We start from the raw sequence: 24,065 nt of genomic DNA on the forward strand, positions 1-24,065 counted from the left end.
AGATTGGATGGCACGTCGAGAACAGATTGCATGTGATATGTGGGCAAACAAGTAGAAAATTATTTGTCACTCTTATGCTATTATGTGGATGTTTTTTTAATTTTCTAGCTTGTACTTGACAGTTGTTTTTCTATATTTCTATGAACAAATTTCAGTTTTCATAATATCATTACTTGTTTGGGATGTTTGTTTAATTTTATAGTTTTAATAATTTCTTATTTTTGTGCTAATTATAGAATGTATAACACAAGGATGTCAGAAGATAGCCAAATATCATCAATGAGAAACCCAACTAAAAGAACAAGTGACAATGAAAGATAGACCACAGCCGAAAGTTGGTTTTTCATAAGATTCATGGCTTCTCAAGTGGGGAAAGGCTTGAAAGTCGACAAGGAGTTCAAACCTCAAGCATTCTAAGCAGCAATTATTGTAATGAAAAATGAGTTCAGGGTTATACTCACTGAAGCAAATATGAATAACCACTTGAGAAAAATTCGAAAGCGATGGGCAAGAATTAGAAAATTGAAAGAGTTAAGCGAAATTGGTTGGGATAACAGACTAAAGATGATAATCATGGGAGATCAGAGTTCAAGAACTATGTATAGGTACAAATCTATTTCTAATTTATTTCTATTTACATTATTCATATATTTATTATGAAATAAGTTTAATTTATCATTCAAATAATTTGTTATTATATACCATATTCATCCACATGATGAGCTCTACTTAAACAAACCAATTGAGGATCATGACTTGCTTGAGATTGTTCAACTGGATGACGTGCTGTTCAATTTGGAGATGAAATTGGCACCCATATGGATGATAACATCAAGTACCACCATCCATATTAGATTGATAGTCTTAATGACATGTTTGAGGACACTAATTATCATGTCAATATACCATTCCCACCCACAACCAATCAGAGAGTACAGAAAATAGGGGGAATCTTCCACTCAATCAAAAAAATGAAATGAACAATGGAAAATGCCCTCAAAGTTGAAGCAATACAGGAGATGAATAACACCATTAAAAAGGCATCGGCAAAAAAGAAGTCTACTCGAAATTTAGAATTTGCAAAGGAACTGATTAGTGAGCACATGAAATTGAAAGTATATGACCGATGATAGTAGAGCTATGGCTTTCTTTGCAAAGGATGAAGAGCTAAGGAAGTATTGGGCGGAGGACTTCTTTGAATCAATTCACAATCAAGAAGCATATTTTTGAAGTCTCATTTAGGTTGGTTTTTGTATGTGTGTGTTATGACGTTGTTATGTCCTACTATGTTGCAATTTTTTTTTTTAAGCAGGGTGTTGGGCCATGTGGACATGAGTCTAGCCATAAAACCAAGAAAAATGCTACTAGTAAATAATTTTTTTAATTATATATATAATGTTTTCATTAATTATTTCGTGAGACTGAAAATTGAATTTTCTCCATATGTACTGGTCATTTATTGTATTGAAGGGAGGCAAATGTAGCATGAGATTGTAAACTCTAAAATTTGACTATGTAATTATTGCCTCTTTGATTTTGAATGTGTGTGTGTGTGTGTGTGTGTGTGTGTGTGTGTGTGTGTGTGTATGTGCATTGAATGTTGAGTTATTTTTGTGTTGTTCAGTATGAAACTTTGAACGTAATTGTGTTTTAGTCTTGAATGATCATGTTTTTTTTTATGAGGATTGTTGGTTGCAATGATGAGATTGGAATTTGCACTATTGAGACATTTTTGTGTTGTTCAGTATGAAACATTGAGATTGGAATGATGATCAAGATCAAATGTAATGTTGTTTTACTTGTAATTAGGTATTATAAAGGAAGATGCCTTTGTTGAGATTTTATTTGCATGCATGACACGAAAACTAGGTTTGTCATCCTCATTAAAGAAATAAATGAAACATTTGTATGTTAATTTATAAATAATAATTTCCAAAAATCTAAACTATCTTTATTTTTCCAAAAAAATCAAATGGATAAAATAAATAAGATGATATGAATACTCAAACGAGTTTATCATTTCATTATTAATTATTAATTATTATTATTATTATTATTATTATTATTATTATTATTATTATTATTAGCTCTCAAAAATTTACTATGGTATTTTACTTTCTATGTGCTTGACCAATTGACTCATTTAAATTTATATATTATAAAAAAGGTTGGAATTGCATAAGATTATGGTATAATCACCAAACCGCATCTTTTTCTTCTCTTCTCGGTCCCCTATACTCGGAAATGCTCCCAGACTAGTCCCACTTTTGAAAATGTGCCCACTTAGTTAGAAATACTCCCAACTAGTCCCTCTACTTTTAAAAATGGCGAACTCATTTTTAAAGTAGAGACAGATGAGAGCTTTAACTCAAGTGGTATACTCAAAACTAGAGGGACTCAGTGAGAATATTTCCCGAGTGAGAAACTAAAAGGAAGAAAGAAAAAGTAGGAGGACAATTAGGGGTATTATACCTAAGATTATTTAATTTTTTATTTATATTAAATTTTCCACATGTTCAAAGTACATGAACAATCAAGCAATTTAAAAATATATTCACTAACTTATATCAACATGTTAGTTCTGTGAGAGCTCTATACAATTGAAGCTCAAACTTGTTTGTTACAAATAGATATGGGTAAGTTAGATTGTTGTTTGCTAAATGACCATTAATGAAATCTTATCCTTTGCATTGGTATTGAACATTTTAAATTAAAATTGAAATAATTAAATTAATTCACGTGAAATTGGTTGATAATTAAATTAATAATTAATGTAATTTATTATTACTAATTATTAAATATAACCTTTTTTAATATAATAATAAATAATAAAAATAAATTAAATACTAAAGTTAATATTTAGTATATCATAACAAATTGATATATAATAAAGTATAGGGGTAATCTTACCATAAGTAACAATACCCTCAAAATACATCCAACCAAACTTGTGTTTTTAAATTCTACATTTACAAATCCTTTCAAACAAACATAAAATCTTATTTAATAGTAATTCCAGTTATATCCAACCAAACACAAGATTTGACTGCACTGTATTTTGAAAACTAAATATTTCTAGTTACATTATAATTGAAAATTCACTGTATTTTATTTTTGGCTCTTCCCCTCTTATCTCCTTCTCTCTCTAGAACCCTAGCAACCTCTATCGCAACAGCCAGAACCGAGCCCTCTAACGAGCACTCCGGTGTTACATTGCCATTGCCATTGTATTTTCTGGCCATTTTTCGCATAGCTTGTGTTCATAGTCTCAGCCTCTCCACTTTCTTCTTTTCAGGCATGCTTATCAAGAGAGAAATTCATGTTCAATCTCATAGTTTCTTTGTCTTCTCTGTAGGATCTTGTCAATTCCATCATCTATGGTTACTTGTTCTCATTCCAAGTTCTAGGCCATCGGATCCAACCTTTATGGTTTTGTCTGCATGTGTACTTGTTACCATATTCTGCTGCTTTTAGATTGTTGGGATTTTCAAAATTGTGATGAATATTTTGTTTGGACAGCTTGCAGATGAATATGGGCTTCTAACTACCATTTAGTATTGCTCTTTTCTCTAATACATTTATGTAATTACCACTTCTGGCTTGTTATATGTGAAAAGTAATCATGTTGTTGCAAGATGGTTAAACTACCATCTTTTATATTATCATTAATTACAGGAATATGCTAAAGAAAATTCATCATTTGGTCCCTATTTTCTTTTAGTATGAGTGAGTTTGCAACATCATGTTGTAGGCCGAGGTCGAGTTCTTTTAGTTCTGAAAGTTTTCTTCTTCTATGGTTTATTTTTAGTGGTACTGGCATGGGATTATAGTCCAGGCCCTTTTTTTTTATCCTTATTTCATTCTTCATATGATTTCAATGATCATTAGCCAAGGAGGTATATTTTCCATAGTTGTTGCTTATGTTGTGATAATTTCCTTCATTTATTGTTTGCTTGTAAGTTTCTTCTCTTTGCATCAAATGTAAAAATGAAGTGATACCTAGTATGGAAGCATAGATTCCTAGTCATCTAAGCATGTTCATCCAAGTGGGCAATTAATAAGAACAAGGGAGTTGTTGAAATGTGATTTTTTACCTTTTTAAGTTGTTAAAGCTTCAATTGTTTTGAATGTAGTTATGGTCGCAATTATTATTATTGTTGTTGTTGTTGTTGTTGTTTAAGTGTTTTAACATTATGCATTGCTCAAGTTTTTTATGTTATGGCACGCCTATAAATATAAAGTACAACATTGGTATAATGTCTATACTCACCAACCCTTTAAATTATAAATTTTGTATTACCTAATGATACTCTTAGCATGTTTGGGAGAAATAGAATTCTTGTTCCCAAAGAAAAAAACTTTTTAGTTGACCTTGTCTATGTTTTTCCCTTTTCTTCCAAGTAAAGAATTTAATCAAGGATGTTGTAGATTAGCACATGAAATTATCTACCATATTTGTAGCCTGAGGTGTATCTCCATAAAAATTTGCTTACATTGTTTGTTCTTTTGATTGATGACTCCAAACTGATTGGTGATGACCAACATAAGAAATAATTTCATGCCTTCAAATGAAAATTACATAGTCATGCATACCAAGATAGTAAAGACACTCACTGAAAACAAAAGCACAAACATCATAGCATGATATGGTTTAAATGTTTAGGGATATGATCAGAGATATTAAAGACTCTTAAATGAACCAATGAAGCATATTTTCCATAGTTATTGCTTATGCTGTGAGTTTCATTTATTTGTAATTTTTTGGAACATTTGCCAAGGTGCACATTATTGTATTCAACCATTTTTTTTTCTTTTTCTCTTTTGGTCTTGTTTGTCAACTAATTCTATAATTGCCTCATTTGGGACATATTTCTTTTAAGTTTTGTTGTGTGACTAGCTTACAACTGCATAAATCATGGTTACTAGTAAATAAACTAAAGTTATCTATCCACATTAGATAAATTAGCGTTAGTTATCTCCACCATTCATTAAGGGTGTCATCTATAATAAGTAAATATCACGCCACTTTTACATTAACTTGTTCTGGAATAAGATCCATTGTTCCTGGGTTATTAGTTAAGCTCCCAAGGAGCAAGATTCAAACACTTCTTATTCCATGATTTGGGTTACTGAATTTGGATTGTATCTTAGTTTGTCAATCCAACTCCTCTCAAAGAAATTTGAGAACCATTTCATGTTCATTTTTCTGTTTTGTTTTTGAAGATTCCTCATCTTAGACCTATTGAGTGTAGGAGGTAAAGATTATCCAAGAACCAGAGGTTCAGGAGAATCTACACGAGATGAAGGATGATAACAAGGGTCTTCAGCAAAGTCTGTACGAGATGAGAGAGGAGAGAGATCAGTATCATGATGCAGTTCGAGACTAGGATCCTTCAGCGCTCACAGTTCACTCAAGACTCACAGTGAGCTAGTGATGATCATGATATTGACCACCTAGTTATCCCTTGACCTCTCACTATTGCGTAGGTAATCTCTTGTTATCTATTCTATTGCATCAATTAAAATGAAGTTTTCTTACATTAAAATCTTGCAACTCTATTTGGTGATGCCTTGGTAGGTGTAGGTTTTTTCCTTATAATTAGTGAATGAATATAGAATTCTCAAGTCATCAGTTACAAATGACTTTAACAGAATCATTCTTCAAAAGCTCAATTAATGAGTCGGTGTTATTATTTAACATTTAAAAGTTTCTATAAACTTGTAACTATTTATTATAGTTTAGTTGAAGTTTAGGAGATGATATTTATAATGCATGTGATTCAAGTACTAGTTTACAATATTTGAACAATGGTTTTCATAATTCTGGGTAACAAGGCATTACTCTAAGCCAATGGTTTCTTGTTATTGAGTATCAAGTTATCAATCCATATACAAAGAGATTGTTCAATACTCAAAATGGATATATATTTTTTTTTGTAGTACTAACACTTAATAATAAGGTTTGCTTTTGCTACTAATAATAATAAAATGTATGGCATAGGAATAAAATGTATCCACAATACATTATACTATAATACGACAAATTTAATTTGTTAAACACCTTCACAAAACTATCACACATAAAAAACAAATAGTTATAAGGTAAATCACAACATCAATTCTTTTCCTTATATCCTTCTCACTTAAAAATCCTTCTTTTCAAATCACACCGATCTCCCCTTCAACTTCTCCCAGGGCCTTCCCTGATCTTCTTCCATTTGTCACTGTAATGGCCCATTTAGGCCCTCTTTCCCTTTCTCCTTGTCTAGAAACTAAAACTGGAGTTTCGTAGGCTAATGTTGTCAGTGCTGGGGCTTCTCCTGGTTTGCCGAAAATTCCTCTTCACCTTCAGAAATCCCACTTTGACAAACTCAAAGTCTCATCTACTTCCTCAGTTTCCATTGATCAAGAATTCTGGTCTTCTGCTTGTGATGCTATACAAGTGTTCCTTTATGCCAAATTTATGGGAAAAGCTTTCTCCCTCGAATAGGCGAAGCTCGCTCTGGCGGACATTTGGAGGGGCCTGGGAGCATTCATGGTTGTTGATCTTCCCAACGAGTTCTATTATATTCGCTATGAAACTCTAGAAATGCAAAATTGCCTCCTCTAGGAAGGACCCTAGACTGTTGCAAGGCGGATCCTCCAGCTCTCACCCTAGAAGGAAAGCTTCCAGCCAGCCTTCGAGAGTCTTTCAATTGCTATAGTTTGGCTCAAGTTATATCATCTTCTAATAGAACTTTGGGGATGTTAAATATTTGAGGTCATGGCTTTTCAATTTGGGTGAGTTCTCAAAGTTGATAACCATATTATTCATAGATCTCAAGTGAAATCCACTAGAGTCTGTGCTGAGCTCAATTTGAGTCAACCCCTTCTTCAGGGAACATGGGTTAAGTATGGGGATCATTCTTTTTTCATTCTCATTTTGTATGGAAAAAATTCATGTTTTTTTTTCTGGTGTGGCAGAGTGGGTCACAGCCAAGCTTCTTGCACCTTCACCGGTAATTACTAGTACTCTAGCAAAGTTGTACCCTTGTCTTTGTGAATGTAGGGTCAGCGTAGCCCGAGCTTGGAATACAGGTTGATGCGATTGATGAAGCGTCAGAGGACATAGCTGTCGATCCTATTGCTCTCTTGAAAACCCTTGATGATGAGCTAAGTTTGGTCCTTGGTTGAAACCTTGCTCTCGTCACGGTTCAGCTAGGGGACAGGGAGGTAGTCGCAGTGGCAACAACCATTTCCATATCGCCGGTAATGGTCGAAGGGAGAAGGTCTTGGATGTTGATGTGTGGCCTCCTGTACGGAAAGCTCCCTCACACGTGGCAGAGACCACTTGCATGCATCGGATGCGTGGCAGCCATGCAAGGAAAATAGGGCATTCTCATCTTTCTCACCCTGTCTCGAATCCTCCAATTTCAAGTTCCGAGAGCAACTTTCCCATTGGAAATAATCCCACTCTCGAGGAGTTTCCTCTTTCCAATGCTTCACTGCCCATCACCTACTCTGACATTCGCCATACCATCGCCTCACCTCCCCTTTCACAGGTTCCCAAAAATAGCACTAGTTCTGGGGATTCCCCTCGTTGTTCCTTAAAACCTTCAATAGGAGCTATTCTACCTCTATCCAAGTATGATTTTCCTAATGAAAACCCCATTTTCATCACGTCCCTTGATCTCCCCCCAGCTGGAGAGGGAGACGTTATGGATCGACACCTTATGGTTGTAGACAAAATAGTTGATGCTCTTTCAAATCCTATGTCTTCCAATCATCTCATGGATGGTTCCTTCTCTGAGATCTCTGAATCAATGGAGGAACCAGATGATGATATGATTCTAAGCCACTTCCAAACTAAAGCCAAGTTGGAAGCCTTAACAAGAAGAGATCCCTCGAAGAGTGGAACATGATCAAAGAAAGGAAGGAAGTCTCCAATTGCTTAATCTTCCTTCTATTTTCCTTCTCTTTGTTTACACTTTTATTCATATTTACTATGAACTTAAAAGTTTTTTCTTGGAACTGCAGGGGGATTTCAAGCCCTAGAACAATTACTCGCATATACGATGCTATTACTCGTTTGAAACCAAACTTTCTTTGCTTGATTAAAACCAAAGCCAATATTTCCAGAATCCATCACTTTTGAGCAAGGTTCAAACGGTTTTGGGATTGGGTTGTTGTTCCCTCCAACAGTCTTTCTGGAGGAATCATTGTCCTCTGGAAAAAAAGCTATTGGCATGGTATCCCCGGTGTCCACTACCTGTCTGGACCTTCATCTTGTCATCTCCTTGAATGACTAGACTTGGATTCTCACCATGATCTACAACTCCCAGGTGCTCTCTAAAAAAAAACTCCTCTAGATCTCTCTTGGTGGTATCTCCTCTCTTAACTCTTCCTGGCTCCTTACTAGTGATTTTAATGCTATCACCAGTAGAGAGGATAACAAGGGTGGTTCCTTTTCTCATTATGTTGCTAAGTTTTCCTTTTTCTCTAATTTCATTTTTTATAACTGTCTTATTGACCTTGGTTTCTTAGGCTCTATTTTCACTTGGTGCAATGGCCAGAATGGTCTTGCTCATCGCTGGGCCAGGCTTGATCGCTTTTTGGCCAACCCTAACTGGATTTTAAATTTTAAAACTTTTTCAAAGAAGCACTTAATTTGCTCTTTCTCAAAACATTCTCCCTTATTTCTCTTTGCTCATAACTCCTCTCCCAACTTCAAAAATATTTTTAATTTCAATAATCATTGGTTGGAATATGAGGGTTTTCATAACAGTGTCATCAAAGCTTGATCTGCTCACTCTAATACTTCTCCTATGCATACTTTCACCCTTGTGATTTCTGCTTCTAAATTCAACATTCTCAATTGGCAGAAATATATTCATTGCCATATCGAAGAAGAAATTAAAAATATAGAGATTAAGATTGTTGAGGTGGAAGATTCTTTCCCTCCTACAAATGATGCCTAGCTTACAACTTGACTGAGAGCTCTCCACAATCACCACAATGCCCTCCTTCGCCAAAATGAGATTTATTGGAAATAGAAGGCCCCACAATTTAGCCAAAATTCGGTGCTATAAAAAAGGGTGAGCAGCATCAAAGACAACTCGGGTAATACTTTCTCTTCCCAACCTAAGATAGAAACCTGTTTTGCAATCTTTTGTAAAAAATCTCTGGACCTTTTTTCCTTTCATTCTTTAGATTCTCTGTTCTATGCTATTTCGGATGACCTCGCTATTCTCCCTGAGAAGGATAGAGATTTCTTGATTAGACTTACCTCTAAACGGGAATTCTATCAAACTCTCTTATCCATGCCCTAGGGAAAAAGCCCTGGCCCGGACGGTATAAACGTTTATTTTTACATTTACTACTGGAATCTCATCGGTGATAAATTTTTTAAAGCCATTGCCCATTTTTTTTTGAAACTGCTTCTATTCCCCTTTCCTGGGGTCAAACTTCCATTGTTTTAATACTAAGAAGGATAACCTCACTTTTATCACTGATTATCACCGACTTTCATCCGATCCCCCTTTGTAATGTTTGTTACAAAGCAATTTCCAAAATTCTTGCTAATCGTCTCAAAACGGCGATTTACAAACTTGTTGGTCAGGAACAAAATAGTTTTCTTTCGGGGTAGGGTACTCTTGATAACATTATCGCAGCCCAAGAAATAGCTCACTCTTTGGATTAGGATCTTTATGCCCCTCCTAGGATGATTTTGAAAGTGGATATTGAAAAAGCTTTTGATATGTTATAATAGGTAGCTATTCTTGCAACTCTCACAGAATGAGTTTCCCTGCAATTTGGAATAACTGGATTCATTCATGTCTTTCTTCGGCTTCTTTCTCCCTCATCCTTGATGGTCAGCATACCTCCTGGTTCTTAGTAGTAGAGGTGTTAGATAGGGGGATCCTATCTCTCCCCTTCTTTTCATCCTTATCACCAAAGGCACTTGCTCTTGACCTTGTCTCGGGGTTCAATAGCAATCTTAATAGAAACTTCAACCACCTTATGTTCGCTGATGATCATATTTTAATTATCACTGCCTCTATGAAAATCACTAGGAATTGTCTTTTGTGCCTAAATCTTTATCAGCACCTTACCGGTCAGAAATCCAATCCCAATAAATCTAAATTTTTTCTCCCTTCCTGGTGTTTTCTAGGGGTATTTGACATGTGTCCGAATTACGTGTGAACCGCAAGTACAAGGGTGTTGAAGTAATAATTACCTCGGAAAGTGGGTAGTCGAATCAATGGATGTGATGAAATGAACTAATTACAAGGAAAATTAATAAGCAAGCAAATGTGTAAGATAGAAAGTAAAGGAGATCTCAATCAATAAAGATGAGGTACTCGGGCAATGCTCCCCCTAAGATCTAACATGAAGCTGAAGATTCACTAAATGCTTCTAAACCGAGTCTAATGAGTCGAGGTAACCCAAGAACAACTGGCCCTTACCTCCAAGCCACAAGTACTAGTCCCCTACAAGGTCCCAGTGGAGAAATCGCTCAATCTCAACACCTCACACCCCATATGACCGCAATACGCTCTAGGGAGACCTAAGAGTGAAACCGATTCCTAAAGATAGATCCAACCCTATTTCCCGGCGAAAGATCCCTAACCCCCTACAAGGTCCCGGCGGAGAAAATCTCTCAATCTCACACCTCACACCAAATATGGTTGCATAGAGTTTAGAGAATATGGAGATAGGAAACACTCAATCGAAAGGGAAAGAGGACACTCCACTATCTCATGACTCATCCTCTCAACCCTCTTTAACCTTGATGTTCTAACTCTAATGGAGATCTCTCTCTCATTAAAGTAACAAATCAAGCATAATAGATCAATCACAAAGATCAATACCACATGCAAGCAATGGAATCACAAGATTAAAACTCAAATCAACTCGGATTTGATAGAAACATAAAGCAAATCAATACAAAATAATAGATGCTAGGGATTCACATGCCCAAATACCTACTAGGGTTTTGCCCTCCATGGGGAAAGTTACAAAACAATGATGAATACAATGAATATCAATGAAAACCATAGAGAAAAACCCCCTTGAATTCGTGATGATAGCCTTGATGGGTCGCTCAACATTTTAAAGAATCCTCCTCCGAAGCTAGGTTGCCAAAGGCCCCCTCGATGCTATAACGGAGAGGAGATCGATCAAAGTTGGTGATGAACAGCCCCCAATATCGCCAAAGACCTCCTCTGAAACTCTAGCCGCATTGCCCTTAGAGTGCTCGCAAAAAGCCTTGCAAAAAGTCTCTAAAGAATAGAGCAAATGGCCTATTTATAACCCAAAACCGCACTTGTCACATGCCCCCACCGCCCATGTGGATTTTTTCACACGCCCGCGTGGGCTGCAAGAATTTTCCATGCTTGCGCGTGAACAGTAATTTTGCTACATAACTGTTACCATAAGATTGCTATAGTACTTTTCACAAAATGCGGTCCAAACACTCTTCTCTTGAGGCCACATAGCCAGGTACATCTATGTGGTAGGCTATGAGACTTTTCATCATCGACGCATCTTTGAAAGGTCTTGTAATTTTCACAAAGAGAAGAAACTTGAAAATATGACTGCCTTTGTGCCCTTCCAACTAGCAATTTTGCTTGAATCTCCTTGGAAGTTGGCATACATCTCCACATTCATGAACTCCTCTTGTGTCTTGGTCTTTGAATTGAATAAGAACTCCCAACATTGTGTCTTTATAGCCTATCTTTGCTTCTTTTTGACTCTTTAAGGCATTCACAACCTATTTTGCATAAAAGAACACCATATACACAATATGAGATATAAACCATGGTAAAAATGATGCTCAATGCATGTAAAACATATATAAAAATATATCTACTCAAGCACTTATCAATATTTCTCGGATCCTAGGTATCTCTCAATGAAGTTTCCCCTTTACTTATCTAAGCACCCTTATTTCCCCCAAAAGATTACCAATTACTCACTTCAATTCTATCACTAATAAAGTTAGGAATACCATCCAATCATGGAATTACTCTTCCATCTCCATTGCTAGTTAGACTATTCTCTTAAATAGTATCATCTTTTCTATTCTAATTTACATTCTCTCTGTTATGCACCTCTCCTTCTCCACTCTTGATGTTATAACCAAACTTTCTAGAAACTTTCTCTGGGGGGAGATCTGGCAATTGAAATAGGTTCCACTCTGTGGGATGGACAATTACTACACTTAATAGAACTGAAGAGGGAGGGCTGGGTATCTGTGACCTCAAGAATGTGATTCACTCTCTTATGGCCAAAATTTTTTTGCTATTCATAATTCTGAAAACAAGCTTTGGGTGGATATTTTTAAAAACAAATATAGTGGTTGGCATCTTTGGGAAACCCCTACTATCCCCAACTCTTCATGGTTTTATAAGTCTATTTCTAAAACTGCCTCTTTTCTTAAGCCGAACCTCAAAATCTTATCCTATAAGACTGTTGCTCTTGATTTATGGAAGGACCCTTGTATCTTTGATCTCCCAATTATGTTGAAACCTACTTGCTTGAACATGAGTATTTCTTTGGAGGAGGATGGGTTTACTGGCTTACTTGACAACAATTCCCTCAATTTTGATCTTCTTGAGAATCTTTTTGGCTATAATCTCAATTGGGATTGGATCAATAGAATCATTATTGATTCATGGAATGATAATCCTTGTGTCTGGGGACCCAAAAACTCTCACACTTCCATTGCTTCTTTGGTTTATTCTTATATGAAAAGTGATCAAATTGATCATTCCCCTTAGAGAGGCTGGCGTTCCATCTGAAGTCTCAACTTTATGATTAGCATCAAAACTTTTATTTGAAAGTTTTCCCATGGAAAACTGGTCGCGGGTCCTTATCTTTATAATATCAATATTGGACCCCAAGCTCAGTGAGCTTTTTGTTCTTTAGTTGATAAAGCAACATACCGTTTAATTTGGAATTGCATCAAGGTTTCTCAGCTTTGGAAAGCCTTACTTATTTACCTTTGTGTGAATTTGGATTTATCAGGAACATTACACACTGGCAATTGGCTCTCTACTAATCGTAATCACTGGGCTAGAGTTACCAGAGTTAAAGCCATGATCGCTACCATGGTCTGGCTTATTTGGAAGGAAAAATACAACATAATCTTCAAGAACTAGAACCCTAGATTCAACACCATTCCCTCTTGAGCCTGGTCAATTTACACTAATTTCTTCAGATTCTCCGATCACAAATACAGGGAGTTCTCTAACACTACTTCTACTCATAATTCTATTTCTGTTTACTCAGATGCCTCGTGGTTTAAAGCCACAAATAAAGTTGGCTTAGGATTCTTAATCCTTTCTAAACCTGGATAATCCTTCTCGCATGTAGTATGGGTACCATGTGGAATCTCCCATCCAAGACGAGATTACAGCTATCAACTTGGCCCTTCAAACCTGTAGCACTTATGGTTGGATTCCAAATTGGATATGCTGTGATTGCCCAAGAGTTGCTCAACTGTTAAAGAAATTTTCTCCATGCATTACTTCGAAATCCCTTGATGATTACAAGAAAATGCAAAGCATTTTGAAGTTCCTTTCCCAACTCTACCTTCACAACTATTTCTAGATAAGACAATCTTATTGCTAACGCTTTAGCAGATGACGGAAGATATCATCCTCAACTTTCTCTTTTCTTCCAAGGGATGGAGTGACCTTTTTGACTTGAAGACTTTTGCTCACAGAAAAATCTTTCTTTTATTGCCTGATTTTTCTCCTTTTTAGCTTTTCATCTCTCTTGTTAAAAAAAATAAATAAATCCTATCCTTGTTAGTAAACTTGGTGCATGCCCAAGCAGGTCTTAGTGAAAATGGGGCCCTAGGCCTGATAAATTTTTTAAAAATTATTTTTTATTAAATAATAAATTACATAATAAAGATAAAAATATAATTCATTATAAATAATCACAATAAAATAAAATATTTATCCAAAAAAATCTAAAAATTTGAGATTTTTTTTAATTTTTTATTTACTTACTTGTAATGCATCCAAAAACTAAGTGATGAGATAATATTATGTAGATAAGATAATAATATATAATAGTAAATGAAAATTTTAAATATAAATTTTAAAAAATATGAACTGAGGGCCCTAAAAAATAGTGGGGCTATTATAAAACCAACTTTATAGCATATTGATATTATCATAAATTAAGTATTATAGTTTAAAAAACATTTAAAATTTTCAAGATTATAATTATGTGTATAATATAAAAGTAAATGAAAATTTTAAATTTAATTCTTTTGAAAAAAAAATGAATTGTGGGGCCTTAGAAAATTATGCAGCTTATTGTAAGATCAAATTTATTGCATATTAATATTATTATAAATTAAGTTTTATAGTTTAATAAACACTTAAAATTTTCAAGATTATAATTGTGTGATAGGATGATAGTGAAAGAAAATTTTAAATATAATTAAAAAAATAAATTGCCGCACCTTAGAAAATTGGGCCCTATTATAACGCCAAATTTATTAGATATTGATATATCATAAATTAAGTTTTATAGTATAAAAAAATTAAAAATTTTAAAATTATAATTATGCGAATAAAATAATAAATAAAAATTTTAAATTAATTATTTAATTAATTTTAAATAATTAAGTTTTATAAAATCAAAAAAATAAAAATATTGGCCCTTCATAATTGTGGGGCCCTAGACATAGGCCTTGGTCGCCTATGCCTAGGCGGGGCATGTGCATACCATAAAAAGCTTGTATTAATCCTACTTGTAAACCCAACCAACATACCATCTACATTGAGAATGATTTAACTCTCCTTAATATAGCTTGGTAAAACATGAAAGAACAACTTGAGGACACATGCATCTTACGCTACATTTGACAATGTTCTATGGAGGCCACCAAGTTGCGCAATTAATGTTAATAACTTACATATCAACCACACTCTTATTATAAACATGTTATATGTCACATAAAGTCTATAATCTTCTGTCTAGTAAATTTAGCATGGTATACCATTTTTGTCAGGATAATGTAAGTCTAGGAATGGGGGTGGGGCGGGGAATCCCCGTTCCCCGCGGGACCCCACCCCGACGGGGCGGGGATTCCCCGAAACATCGCCCCCGCGGGGCGGGGAGCGGGGAAAAATTCCTCCCCGCCTAGCGGGGTGGGGCCATTCCCCGCCCCGCTCCCCGCGGGGATTCCCCAAAAGAATATATTATATATTTTTAATATATTTATTAAAGATTATTTCAACATTAACATAATATTATATATATATATATATATTTATATAATCAATAAATATTTATTTGTTAATATTTTTAGTTATTATTATGGAACTCACAATTATTTCATACAATTTATTAACTATTTAAATTTATATATTTCATTAAAGCATTTTATTTAATAAAATCTTAAATTATTTTTATAAAATTATTATATAATATATCTACAAAATTAAAATTCAAACTTCTAATTTTCAAATTTCTAATATTCATAAAAACTAATTATTTATTTAATTTAAATGAATTGGATAATTAGGTAATTGTCTAGATTTTTTTATTCAAATATCCATGTGTTGCTACATATAAGAAAGTACTGACATATTATTAGACCTTCAATTTTTTTTTTATTAATCATTGGATTCTAAAGTTATATTCTCTGAAACTATCTCACATGATGAAATTACAGATGTGAGAATTAAGATAATTTTTATAGAGAATGTGTGTTCATATCAAACTATTAAATTAACTTTATATATATTTCGATTATCGGGTTTTCATAAAAATATAACAAATATTGTAATTTTTACTTTGCACGAAATGTGATTATAGCAAAAATTTTGTTCACTATAAAATTTCTCACTACAAAACACCAAACGATCAACCAACCATTTGATGTCAAATCTCATGTATAATAATCCATCATTAAATATTTTTTAATTTAGTTTTAAACTTTATGTTATTTGTACCTTAATGTTGTTGTTTCATCAAACATTATATTATGACTTGTTAGGAGAAATATTTTGTGTGAATTTTTATTTTATATATGATGTACGTATGTTGTAAAAACTTTGGTTGAGAATTTTTTTATTTTTATTTCATCATACATTATATTTTTTTATTTTTCAATTGTATATAACATCTTTTAGCATGTGTAACATAAATGCATTGAAATATTATAGTTATTTATAGAAAAATTTTTTTTATATTAATGTTTTTGGGTGGGGCGGGGATCCCCATGGGGAGTGAGCGGGGAGGATTTTTCCCCATGGGAATTTTTTACTGGGGAATCCCCGCCCGATGGAGAGCGGGGATGGGGGACGGGGATCCCATTCACCGCCCCGCCCCGCCCCACCCCCATTCCTAGATGTAACTCACTTTGACATATTTTGTTTGGAGTCCTAACATTACAAATAGAGTCCCAACTTAATAAAACCGTGAATTTAATGATGTGTGACTTTGTCTACCAAAAAGTAGTGATAAATAAACCCACCATGAACAATGTAAACGTTTAAGCCGAGGTTGGCTAGGAGTGGAGAAAAATAGAGGGAGGTGATCCGATTTCTTTTTGCGAGTTCTTGTCTTGATATAGAGAAAGTGACATTTCTCTTATAGTAATTTTTATATTGAAGTAATGAAAGTGAGTCATTTTTTAAAAACTCATTTCTCCCGATTTCAAATGTTTTTAAACTCATAAAATTCCATCCAACATTTGAACTCTCTCATCTCATTCTTACTTTCTAACAAATGAATACCCGAGTACTGAAAAATGATATCATTTTCCTCCACTTGAGATAAATAGCATCTTTTTCATTTTTCCACTACAGATTACTACATGTGAAACGACCCTGTAAATCTCTTTTCTAACTATCTTTTCTATATGAAAATTTTAAAATATTATGAAAAATAAATAATTATGAAAATATGCATGCTGAGTATTAATTACAAAAATGTGCAATTTAGGTAAATTCAAACTTCAACTGGTGGGGCCCTCTATGTTTTAATGAATTTTTTAAATCACTCTTCTCCAACAAGCTCACCAGACAAGGAGTGCTTCTCGATGTCACCGGCTTCTTACACAATGTACTTTTTTTAAACCCTTGCATTGATGCTATTATTGCAGAGGATAAGCTTCTGGCAATGAGGGGTGGTATTAGACTTATGGATATGCAGAGGTTCCCGTTGGTGTGGAGCTCGAGATGTTATCAACATAAACGAAGGGGAGAGGAGAGTATGGTATAGGTTTACTGGATTATAGTAAAGAGATGGTGCCCACGGCGGTGATCCGTGATTCGCCATTGGAGAGGGCATTTAGGCTTTGGCCAAGGTTGCCAGTAGAGCAAGAAACGACACCAATTATTGTTGAGGTTTTCCGGTTTTTGAAACAGAGAAAATTTCAGTGGAAGTACTACAAAAATGGTACTGTTCACTATATTGTAGCACTATTAATGTTCATATGTTGTTCGTATGCGGGCGCTCACTTGCCTGTGAACCTCACGGCCAACCTTGTGCGGCCTGTATGCTCGCACACTCTCCATCCAACAAAGATATTGTAGCAAATCACTATTCATAGGTACCGGCAATGTACCAAATCACTATTTATGTGCGGCCTTGTGTGGCAGCGAATTACCCACACATTTCACTGGCGACCTTGTGCGGCCAGTATATATCCCGTATACCTCACAACCAAGCTTGTAGAGGTTCCTTAAGGCTTCTATTGTCTTCCCAAGTCATGTACAACCCTTCAAAGCTTTAAAACAAGCTTAAAACACTATCAAACCCCTCAATTCTTGTTAGAATGAGATGATCAAACATACAACAATGCAAAATAACGATTTTAGCATGGGAAACCCTTCAAATTGAGGGAAAACCCACGGGACTCCTTAGAGCCTCTTAAATGTGTTTCACTATATCAACTATGGAATGACAAGAGTATTCTCTAGGTACTACTAGAGGAATAACAACAATGCATCAACAAGAGGATTTCATCAACACATTCATCATCTCAAGAATGGATCTACACAAACAAACATCAAGAAGAAGATAAAATGAGGAAGCAAACCCTAAGGCCGAGGAGAGCTACTTGCAAGGATCACTCCAACGAGTTTGGATGAACTTCGACAATGATTAGCGGATCAACCTCTTGCCCTAGCTCAACCCTCTCTTTCTCCCTTCCACTTTTTTCTTGGTTTCTCTTCTCACTTTTCCCCCAAAGTTGTGTACAGTCGCCTCTCCTCAATCATACGAATGATGGAAGACCATCATCCAAGCCCCCCTTGTCAATTACACTTTTGCCCTCCAAAAATTGACATAGTTTTTTTTTTCTTTTTTAGTTAACTTGGGCCTTGGAGCCCAACCATTATTTCATCCATCCACCAAATGGGCTGGACCCAACAATTATGTAGTGTTGTGCCGGTAAGTTTGCCGGAGAAAAAAAATATTTTTAAAAATTAATTAAAATGAGGGGCCCATTAACTGTAGTTTGAATGTTCGTGACTTTCACATGTTTTGTAATTACTCCCTCCGTTTTTTTTATTTGTCATAGTTAACCAAATCTTACGTGCTAAGAAACTCAGTTATTTCATAAAATTTTATAAAAAATTAGTTATTTTTTTCTAAATTACCCCTAATTTATATATTTATATTTCGGGTAAATATTACTGTTGATCACCAAATTATAGCCAATTATCAATTTGGGTACCACATTTTAATTTGTATCAAAATGGTCCCCTCATTTTCATTTTGTTTCAAAAAGATGCTACCCAAAGGATTCCGGTGAATTTATTCTGACGTGGACGCCGGCAATCCAACGTGGTTACCCGATATCCACATCATCTGTCCAGTGGCATGTGCCATGTGGATTATAATGCCACATGTGCCATCCTAACACCACATCAGCCACCACGTCAGCCCCCTTCTTCTTCTTTCTTCTTTCTCAATTTCATCTATCAAATCTGAGAATCCAAGTCCTGAGAATCCAAATCCTTCTTCTCCTTCTTCTTCCTCACATTCGAGAATCTTGATAATCCAGAGCATGTTGAACTGTGAGTGCTCTATAAGGGTGTGATCCCGAGTATGAAAGCAACTGATTTGTGATACTCCAGAGCTTGTATTCAAAGCTTGGTTTTTCATTAGGTTTCAGATTTATGTATTCATAGCTTGCTTTGATTCAGTGGGAGTTACGAGCAAATAATCACAAATCAAAGTTACTTTGAGCATAAGTCAAACACTACTTACTATATGTTGGGGCTTTCTTCTCAAGGATCCTGATCTCCCAGTCTGGAGCCATAGGGCTTTCTTCCTCCCTATCTATCTTCCCCGACAGTCAAATGCGATTTCCTTCCTTCCAGCATACACCCGCTCTTGACAGAATGATCACTCACAGTTTAGTACCTTCCTCTCCTTGATCTTTCAACGGACTTGCTCTATATTCTCATGATTCTTGAACGTGAGATGAAAAGAAGAGGAAGGATATGGATTCTCAGGATTCTCAGATTTGAAAGAAGAAAGAAGAAGAAGAAGAAGAAGAAGAAGAAGAAGAAGGGGGTGACGTGGTGGCTGATGGCACATGTGGCATTATAATCCACTTGCACATGCCACTGGACAGGTGATGTAGAAATCCGGCAACCACCGATGTCCACGTCAGAATAAATTCACCGGAATCCTTTGGGTAGCATTTTTTTGAAACAAAATGAAAATGGGGGGGACCATTTTGATACAAATTAAAATGTGGTACCCAAACTGATAATTGGCTATAATTTGGTGATCAACAGTAATATTTACTCTTATATTTCTCTCATATTTAATTCTAATAAGAAAATTGAACAGTGTTAAATGTAATTTTGAAAAAAAAAATATTTTTTAATATTAGAAAATCAATGATAAAAAAAACATGGATTTGTAATAGATAAAAACGAACTGAGTGGGTAATTAACAAATGCATATTTTCATAATTATTTATTTTTTTATAATTTAAAAAAAAAAAGCCTGACTATGACGGAGGGAAAAACTTTTGGAATAAGTGCAATAGCTTTTTAGGGGAAAATTTTTGACCACTGCAAAGATGGAGGGAAAAAAGGAAAAAAGGCAAAAAAAAGTGAAAGGGCAAAACTGGTATTCTAAGTATTTTTGGTGACATTGGTAGTTAGCATTACGAAAAACTATTTCATAAAAAAAAATTAAAATTACCATATTTATCTGAGCTCAAGACTAAAAAAGTAAAAATATTTGTACCATTCCAAGTTTCCTACTAAAACTAGCTGGTTAAAATATCGAGAAGGAAATACTTCAGACGCCAACTCTGGAATTGGAATATATATATATATATATATATGTAACATCAATGTTAATGCATTTAATAAATTCTCCAACCTTTTTCTTAAATTTTTATTGATTTTTAATTTTTTTGAAAAAAAAATTTATTTAATTTTTATTGGTACCAGAAATTATTAGCATTGGTTTGACAAGTTAAGCTAAAATGCAATAAATTTGAATCCCAGTTTTGGGAACCTTGGCTTTGAAGTTGAAGCTGAGAAGCAGCATTCCATTTCATTGTGCATTCCATGCTCTTGCTTGATTTCAAGAAGAACAGTAAGTGTTTTTTTTTTTTCTTGAATATATATATATATATATTAAATCTTTTGATGTTCACAGAACCATTTGTTTGTTCTCCCTCAAGTTGCACTAATTGCTAGGGAAAAAAAACCATGATTTGAGCTGAATTCCACTCATTCTCTTCTTGATTATTAGGAAATTTACCATTTTTACTGTGATTTTTCCCCCCATTTCAGCATATTTTTACTGACTTTGCAGTTATTTTTCTTTCAGTTATGTTGTGAGAGAGAGAGAGAGAGAGAGAGAGTTTATGGAGGGAATAATTTGTTGATTTTCTGCTGGGAAGAGTCTTGACAAAATGGATGGTATATAAAGTTTCATATAGGATGCTGTGTGTATTTAGGACACAAATGATTTGCATATGGTGAAGTACTTAGAAATTTTTTCATAATTTCATCTTGCTTTATTGGAAAGGCATTTGGTCTTACTTCAGGACTAGGTTTTGTACAAAACATTTCATATTTTGCTCAGATGTGCCTCATTTTAATGGTTAACACTGACCATAAACAACTCATACACTAACTGTTGGTTATTTTGGAATGATGCTTTGAGTTTGTACTTATTTGAACTTATTTGAACTTGGACTTCTTATGCCTGTTTATAATCAGTTGGCTTATTTAATTTCAGCAATGATCTTGGATTTTGAGAGGATAATTACATGAGAAAATGCTCCTTCCCCCAATGGATATTATTGTATAAATTTCTTGGAAAGTGGTTGTATGAACTCTAATATTACTAAGAAATAACTGCAATTAACTTTTGAGATGGCTGAATTAAATTTTCTTCTTATATTTTTTGTATTTTGGTTGATATGACCTTAAAAGCCTGAAGTCTGCTATTCTGAGGGTCTGTTTTTAAATTATTTATTTATTTGCTTTAAGGAGGAAAATTCAAGCAGTGCTGAAATGTTGAAGGATAAGAATTATAATAAATTCAAGAACGTTCAAGCAGATCCTGATGAGGTTTGTATTGATCCTCTCTATAGAACTTTTCTTGAAAATGTTAAGGAAGATGGGAACTCATATGTGTTCGAGATGAAGGATGGCGATCACAGTTTTCCTGCTTTTGTCAAATATGAAAAAGAATATGCAGAATCTGCTAAGATCAAATTGGAATCTGATATACATTTTAAGGAGAAAGGAATATATGGGAATGAAAAAGGACCAACAAGTAAAAGAAACTGTCTAAAGTCGAGTAAGCGAAGTTGTAGTTCTTCTGATCCGAAAAGCCAACTTGAAATTGGAAAGCCTTTGGTGGATGAATGTCTCCAGACATTTGTAGACCATTCCAATTTTGGTGATAAATCAAATTTTCCAGAATACAAACCCTCTAGGGCCATCAGATATGAAGCAAAAAAAGAAACATTAGTTGCATCAACAAGACCATCGACCAAAGCTGCTCGTAATCATCAACATGGAAAGGTACTAACTATGTCCACCATCAGATTCAGTAGTAAATTCATGCAATTATTCATTCTTCTTATTCTCTCAGGCCTTTTAATTTGATAGTCTATCCTATCTGAGTTATTGATACTATAATGACACTAAGTGAATATGTTCTGCTAGACCTACAGGAAGGACTACAAGCCAGATGACTTCAAAAGAAAGCTTATGATTGTCCTCAATAAACCATATAATCACAATGAACACCAAATACTATTGAGGGAGGCAGCTGAACGCAAACCATTGTGCAAAGTGAAAAACCTGCGTAGTATAACCATATCATATGCAACAGAGCAATTGTCCAACTCATATCTTGATTATTATCCAGGTAATGAACTCTATCGCCATTATCCAGGTTTTGCTTATTTTCCATTGTTCATGCTATGTGGAATCTTTCAAATAAAGATTGTATTTTGATAATTTTATTGGCGCAATGAATTGATTATTTTTGGTTTTGCATGATTATTTGGTTGTTTTCATCATTAGATTTTCATTCATTCATGCGTTCAGTAGCAAATAACATGGAACTGTTACATGATGCTTGACCAAAGAAAAATCAGTTTGGCACTTTGCTATCTTTGCTTAGGAAGGCCATTGTTGAAACTTGTTTTTTGGATGCATAAAATCAATTAATTCTGGGGACAAACATAAGACATTCTTGGTCCTCATAGATGTAAATAAAAGTTAGAATGTTATTTAAAAGGCTTGTCAAATTATATTCTTGCATGTTAACCACTATTTAGCTATTTAAGATTTCCTTTCATATTAAATATTCCATCATCTTCTAATCTTGTTCTCGGAGTAAACAAGCTTCAATGGGCAACACAATTGATGTGAACTGTTCACTGTTTTCTTATGTGAATATTAGCAAATCCTTTACTTGTGTTCCTGTCTTGTTCTTTTAGTTTGTGTTGTCTGTCTTTTATATCTAAAATAATTTATTTTGCTTGGTAGATCTTGCAAAGCAAATTGAATCTGCTAATTCTGAGAAGGCATTGATCCTCCTCCGTGGGTTTTTCTTCTGGTTAAAGGTATTGCTATGAATGTTGTGATCATCATGATGATCAAGTTCTTGTTTCTTAAAAGATGATAATGTTCATATTTAAGTCAGAAAACTTCACAGACTAAATTATAAGCAAAATGTCAATTTTTGCAGAACTTGTGTCATGAAGGAGCATACAGACCCTGGTCTCATCACTCTTGATTCTTCGGTTGTGAGAAAGTGACCTTCAACTACTTCAGGTCAGCACTACTGCACAAGTGAACAATGAAAATGAAATCCTCGGTGATGGTCATATAGTTGTCTTCATTTGTTGTGAAATGTTGCTGAGTTAATGTCAAAGCTTTTCAGTCATCATTGTGTGAGTTCATCATTCTCAGTTTGTCTAAATACGATCACATTGTGCCTCGTAAATTTTGTGGCTTCTGAGCTACTTTGATGACTTGCCATCATTTAATTTTGAGAACTCTCCATTCATTCCTTGTTCTTCATATTATCAGCATTTGGTTTATGGAATATCCATTGCTTTATTGACAGGAAATGTGGACTTCTTCCAGGTGTATTTTCTTTGGTTGTTTTGCCCTGCCTTAGGAAAGAATCACTTCTTTAGAGTTCTCTTAAAATGCTATTGTTATGAATGTTTTTTCGGGAAATTAAGCAGAATTGCTGTCAGTGGTATTGTGTTTGAAAAAAAAAAAAAATCATATTTAAGTGTTTCTGGAGGTGGAAAAACAATAGGCTCAGAGATATACGGGCTTGCGATCTTTAATCAATGCTCTAAGATAATTTTGCACTTCTGCAGAAGGATCAATTCTTTCCATTTGAATTATGAAATTATCATCAAAGAGATCTGATTTATTTTGTTAGATAATGACGATATCTCGAGCTTATTTTTTATTTCGGTTGTGTATTCAACACCTTAATCCACCACTGTGCCCATTAATTTTAACATGGAGCATAAAAGCATATAAAACTCAGACACTAGCACTTTGTACGATGCTTTTCTTTCATTGAAAATG

General features: G+C 34.6%; 1 protein-coding gene across 1 annotated transcript; it reads left to right on the top strand.

Annotated features, from left to right (window-relative positions):
• Positions 1–20,510: 20,510 nt before the first annotated feature.
• Positions 20,511–23,524, top strand: LOC120276373. Its single transcript, XM_039283098.1, has 5 exons — positions 20,511–20,580; positions 21,486–22,025; positions 22,170–22,374; positions 23,001–23,077; positions 23,203–23,524. The coding sequence occupies exons 2-5, from the start codon at positions 21,510–21,512 to the stop codon at positions 23,248–23,250; spliced, it is 846 nt and encodes a 281-aa protein (XP_039139032.1). The 5' UTR covers positions 20,511–20,580; positions 21,486–21,509; the 3' UTR covers positions 23,251–23,524.
• Positions 23,525–24,065: the final 541 nt, after the last annotated feature.

Source organism: Dioscorea cayenensis, chromosome 14 (genome assembly GCF_009730915.1).
Source record: "Dioscorea cayenensis subsp. rotundata cultivar TDr96_F1 chromosome 14, TDr96_F1_v2_PseudoChromosome.rev07_lg8_w22 25.fasta, whole genome shotgun sequence".
Lineage (NCBI taxonomy): Eukaryota > Viridiplantae > Streptophyta > Magnoliopsida > Dioscoreales > Dioscoreaceae > Dioscorea > Dioscorea cayenensis.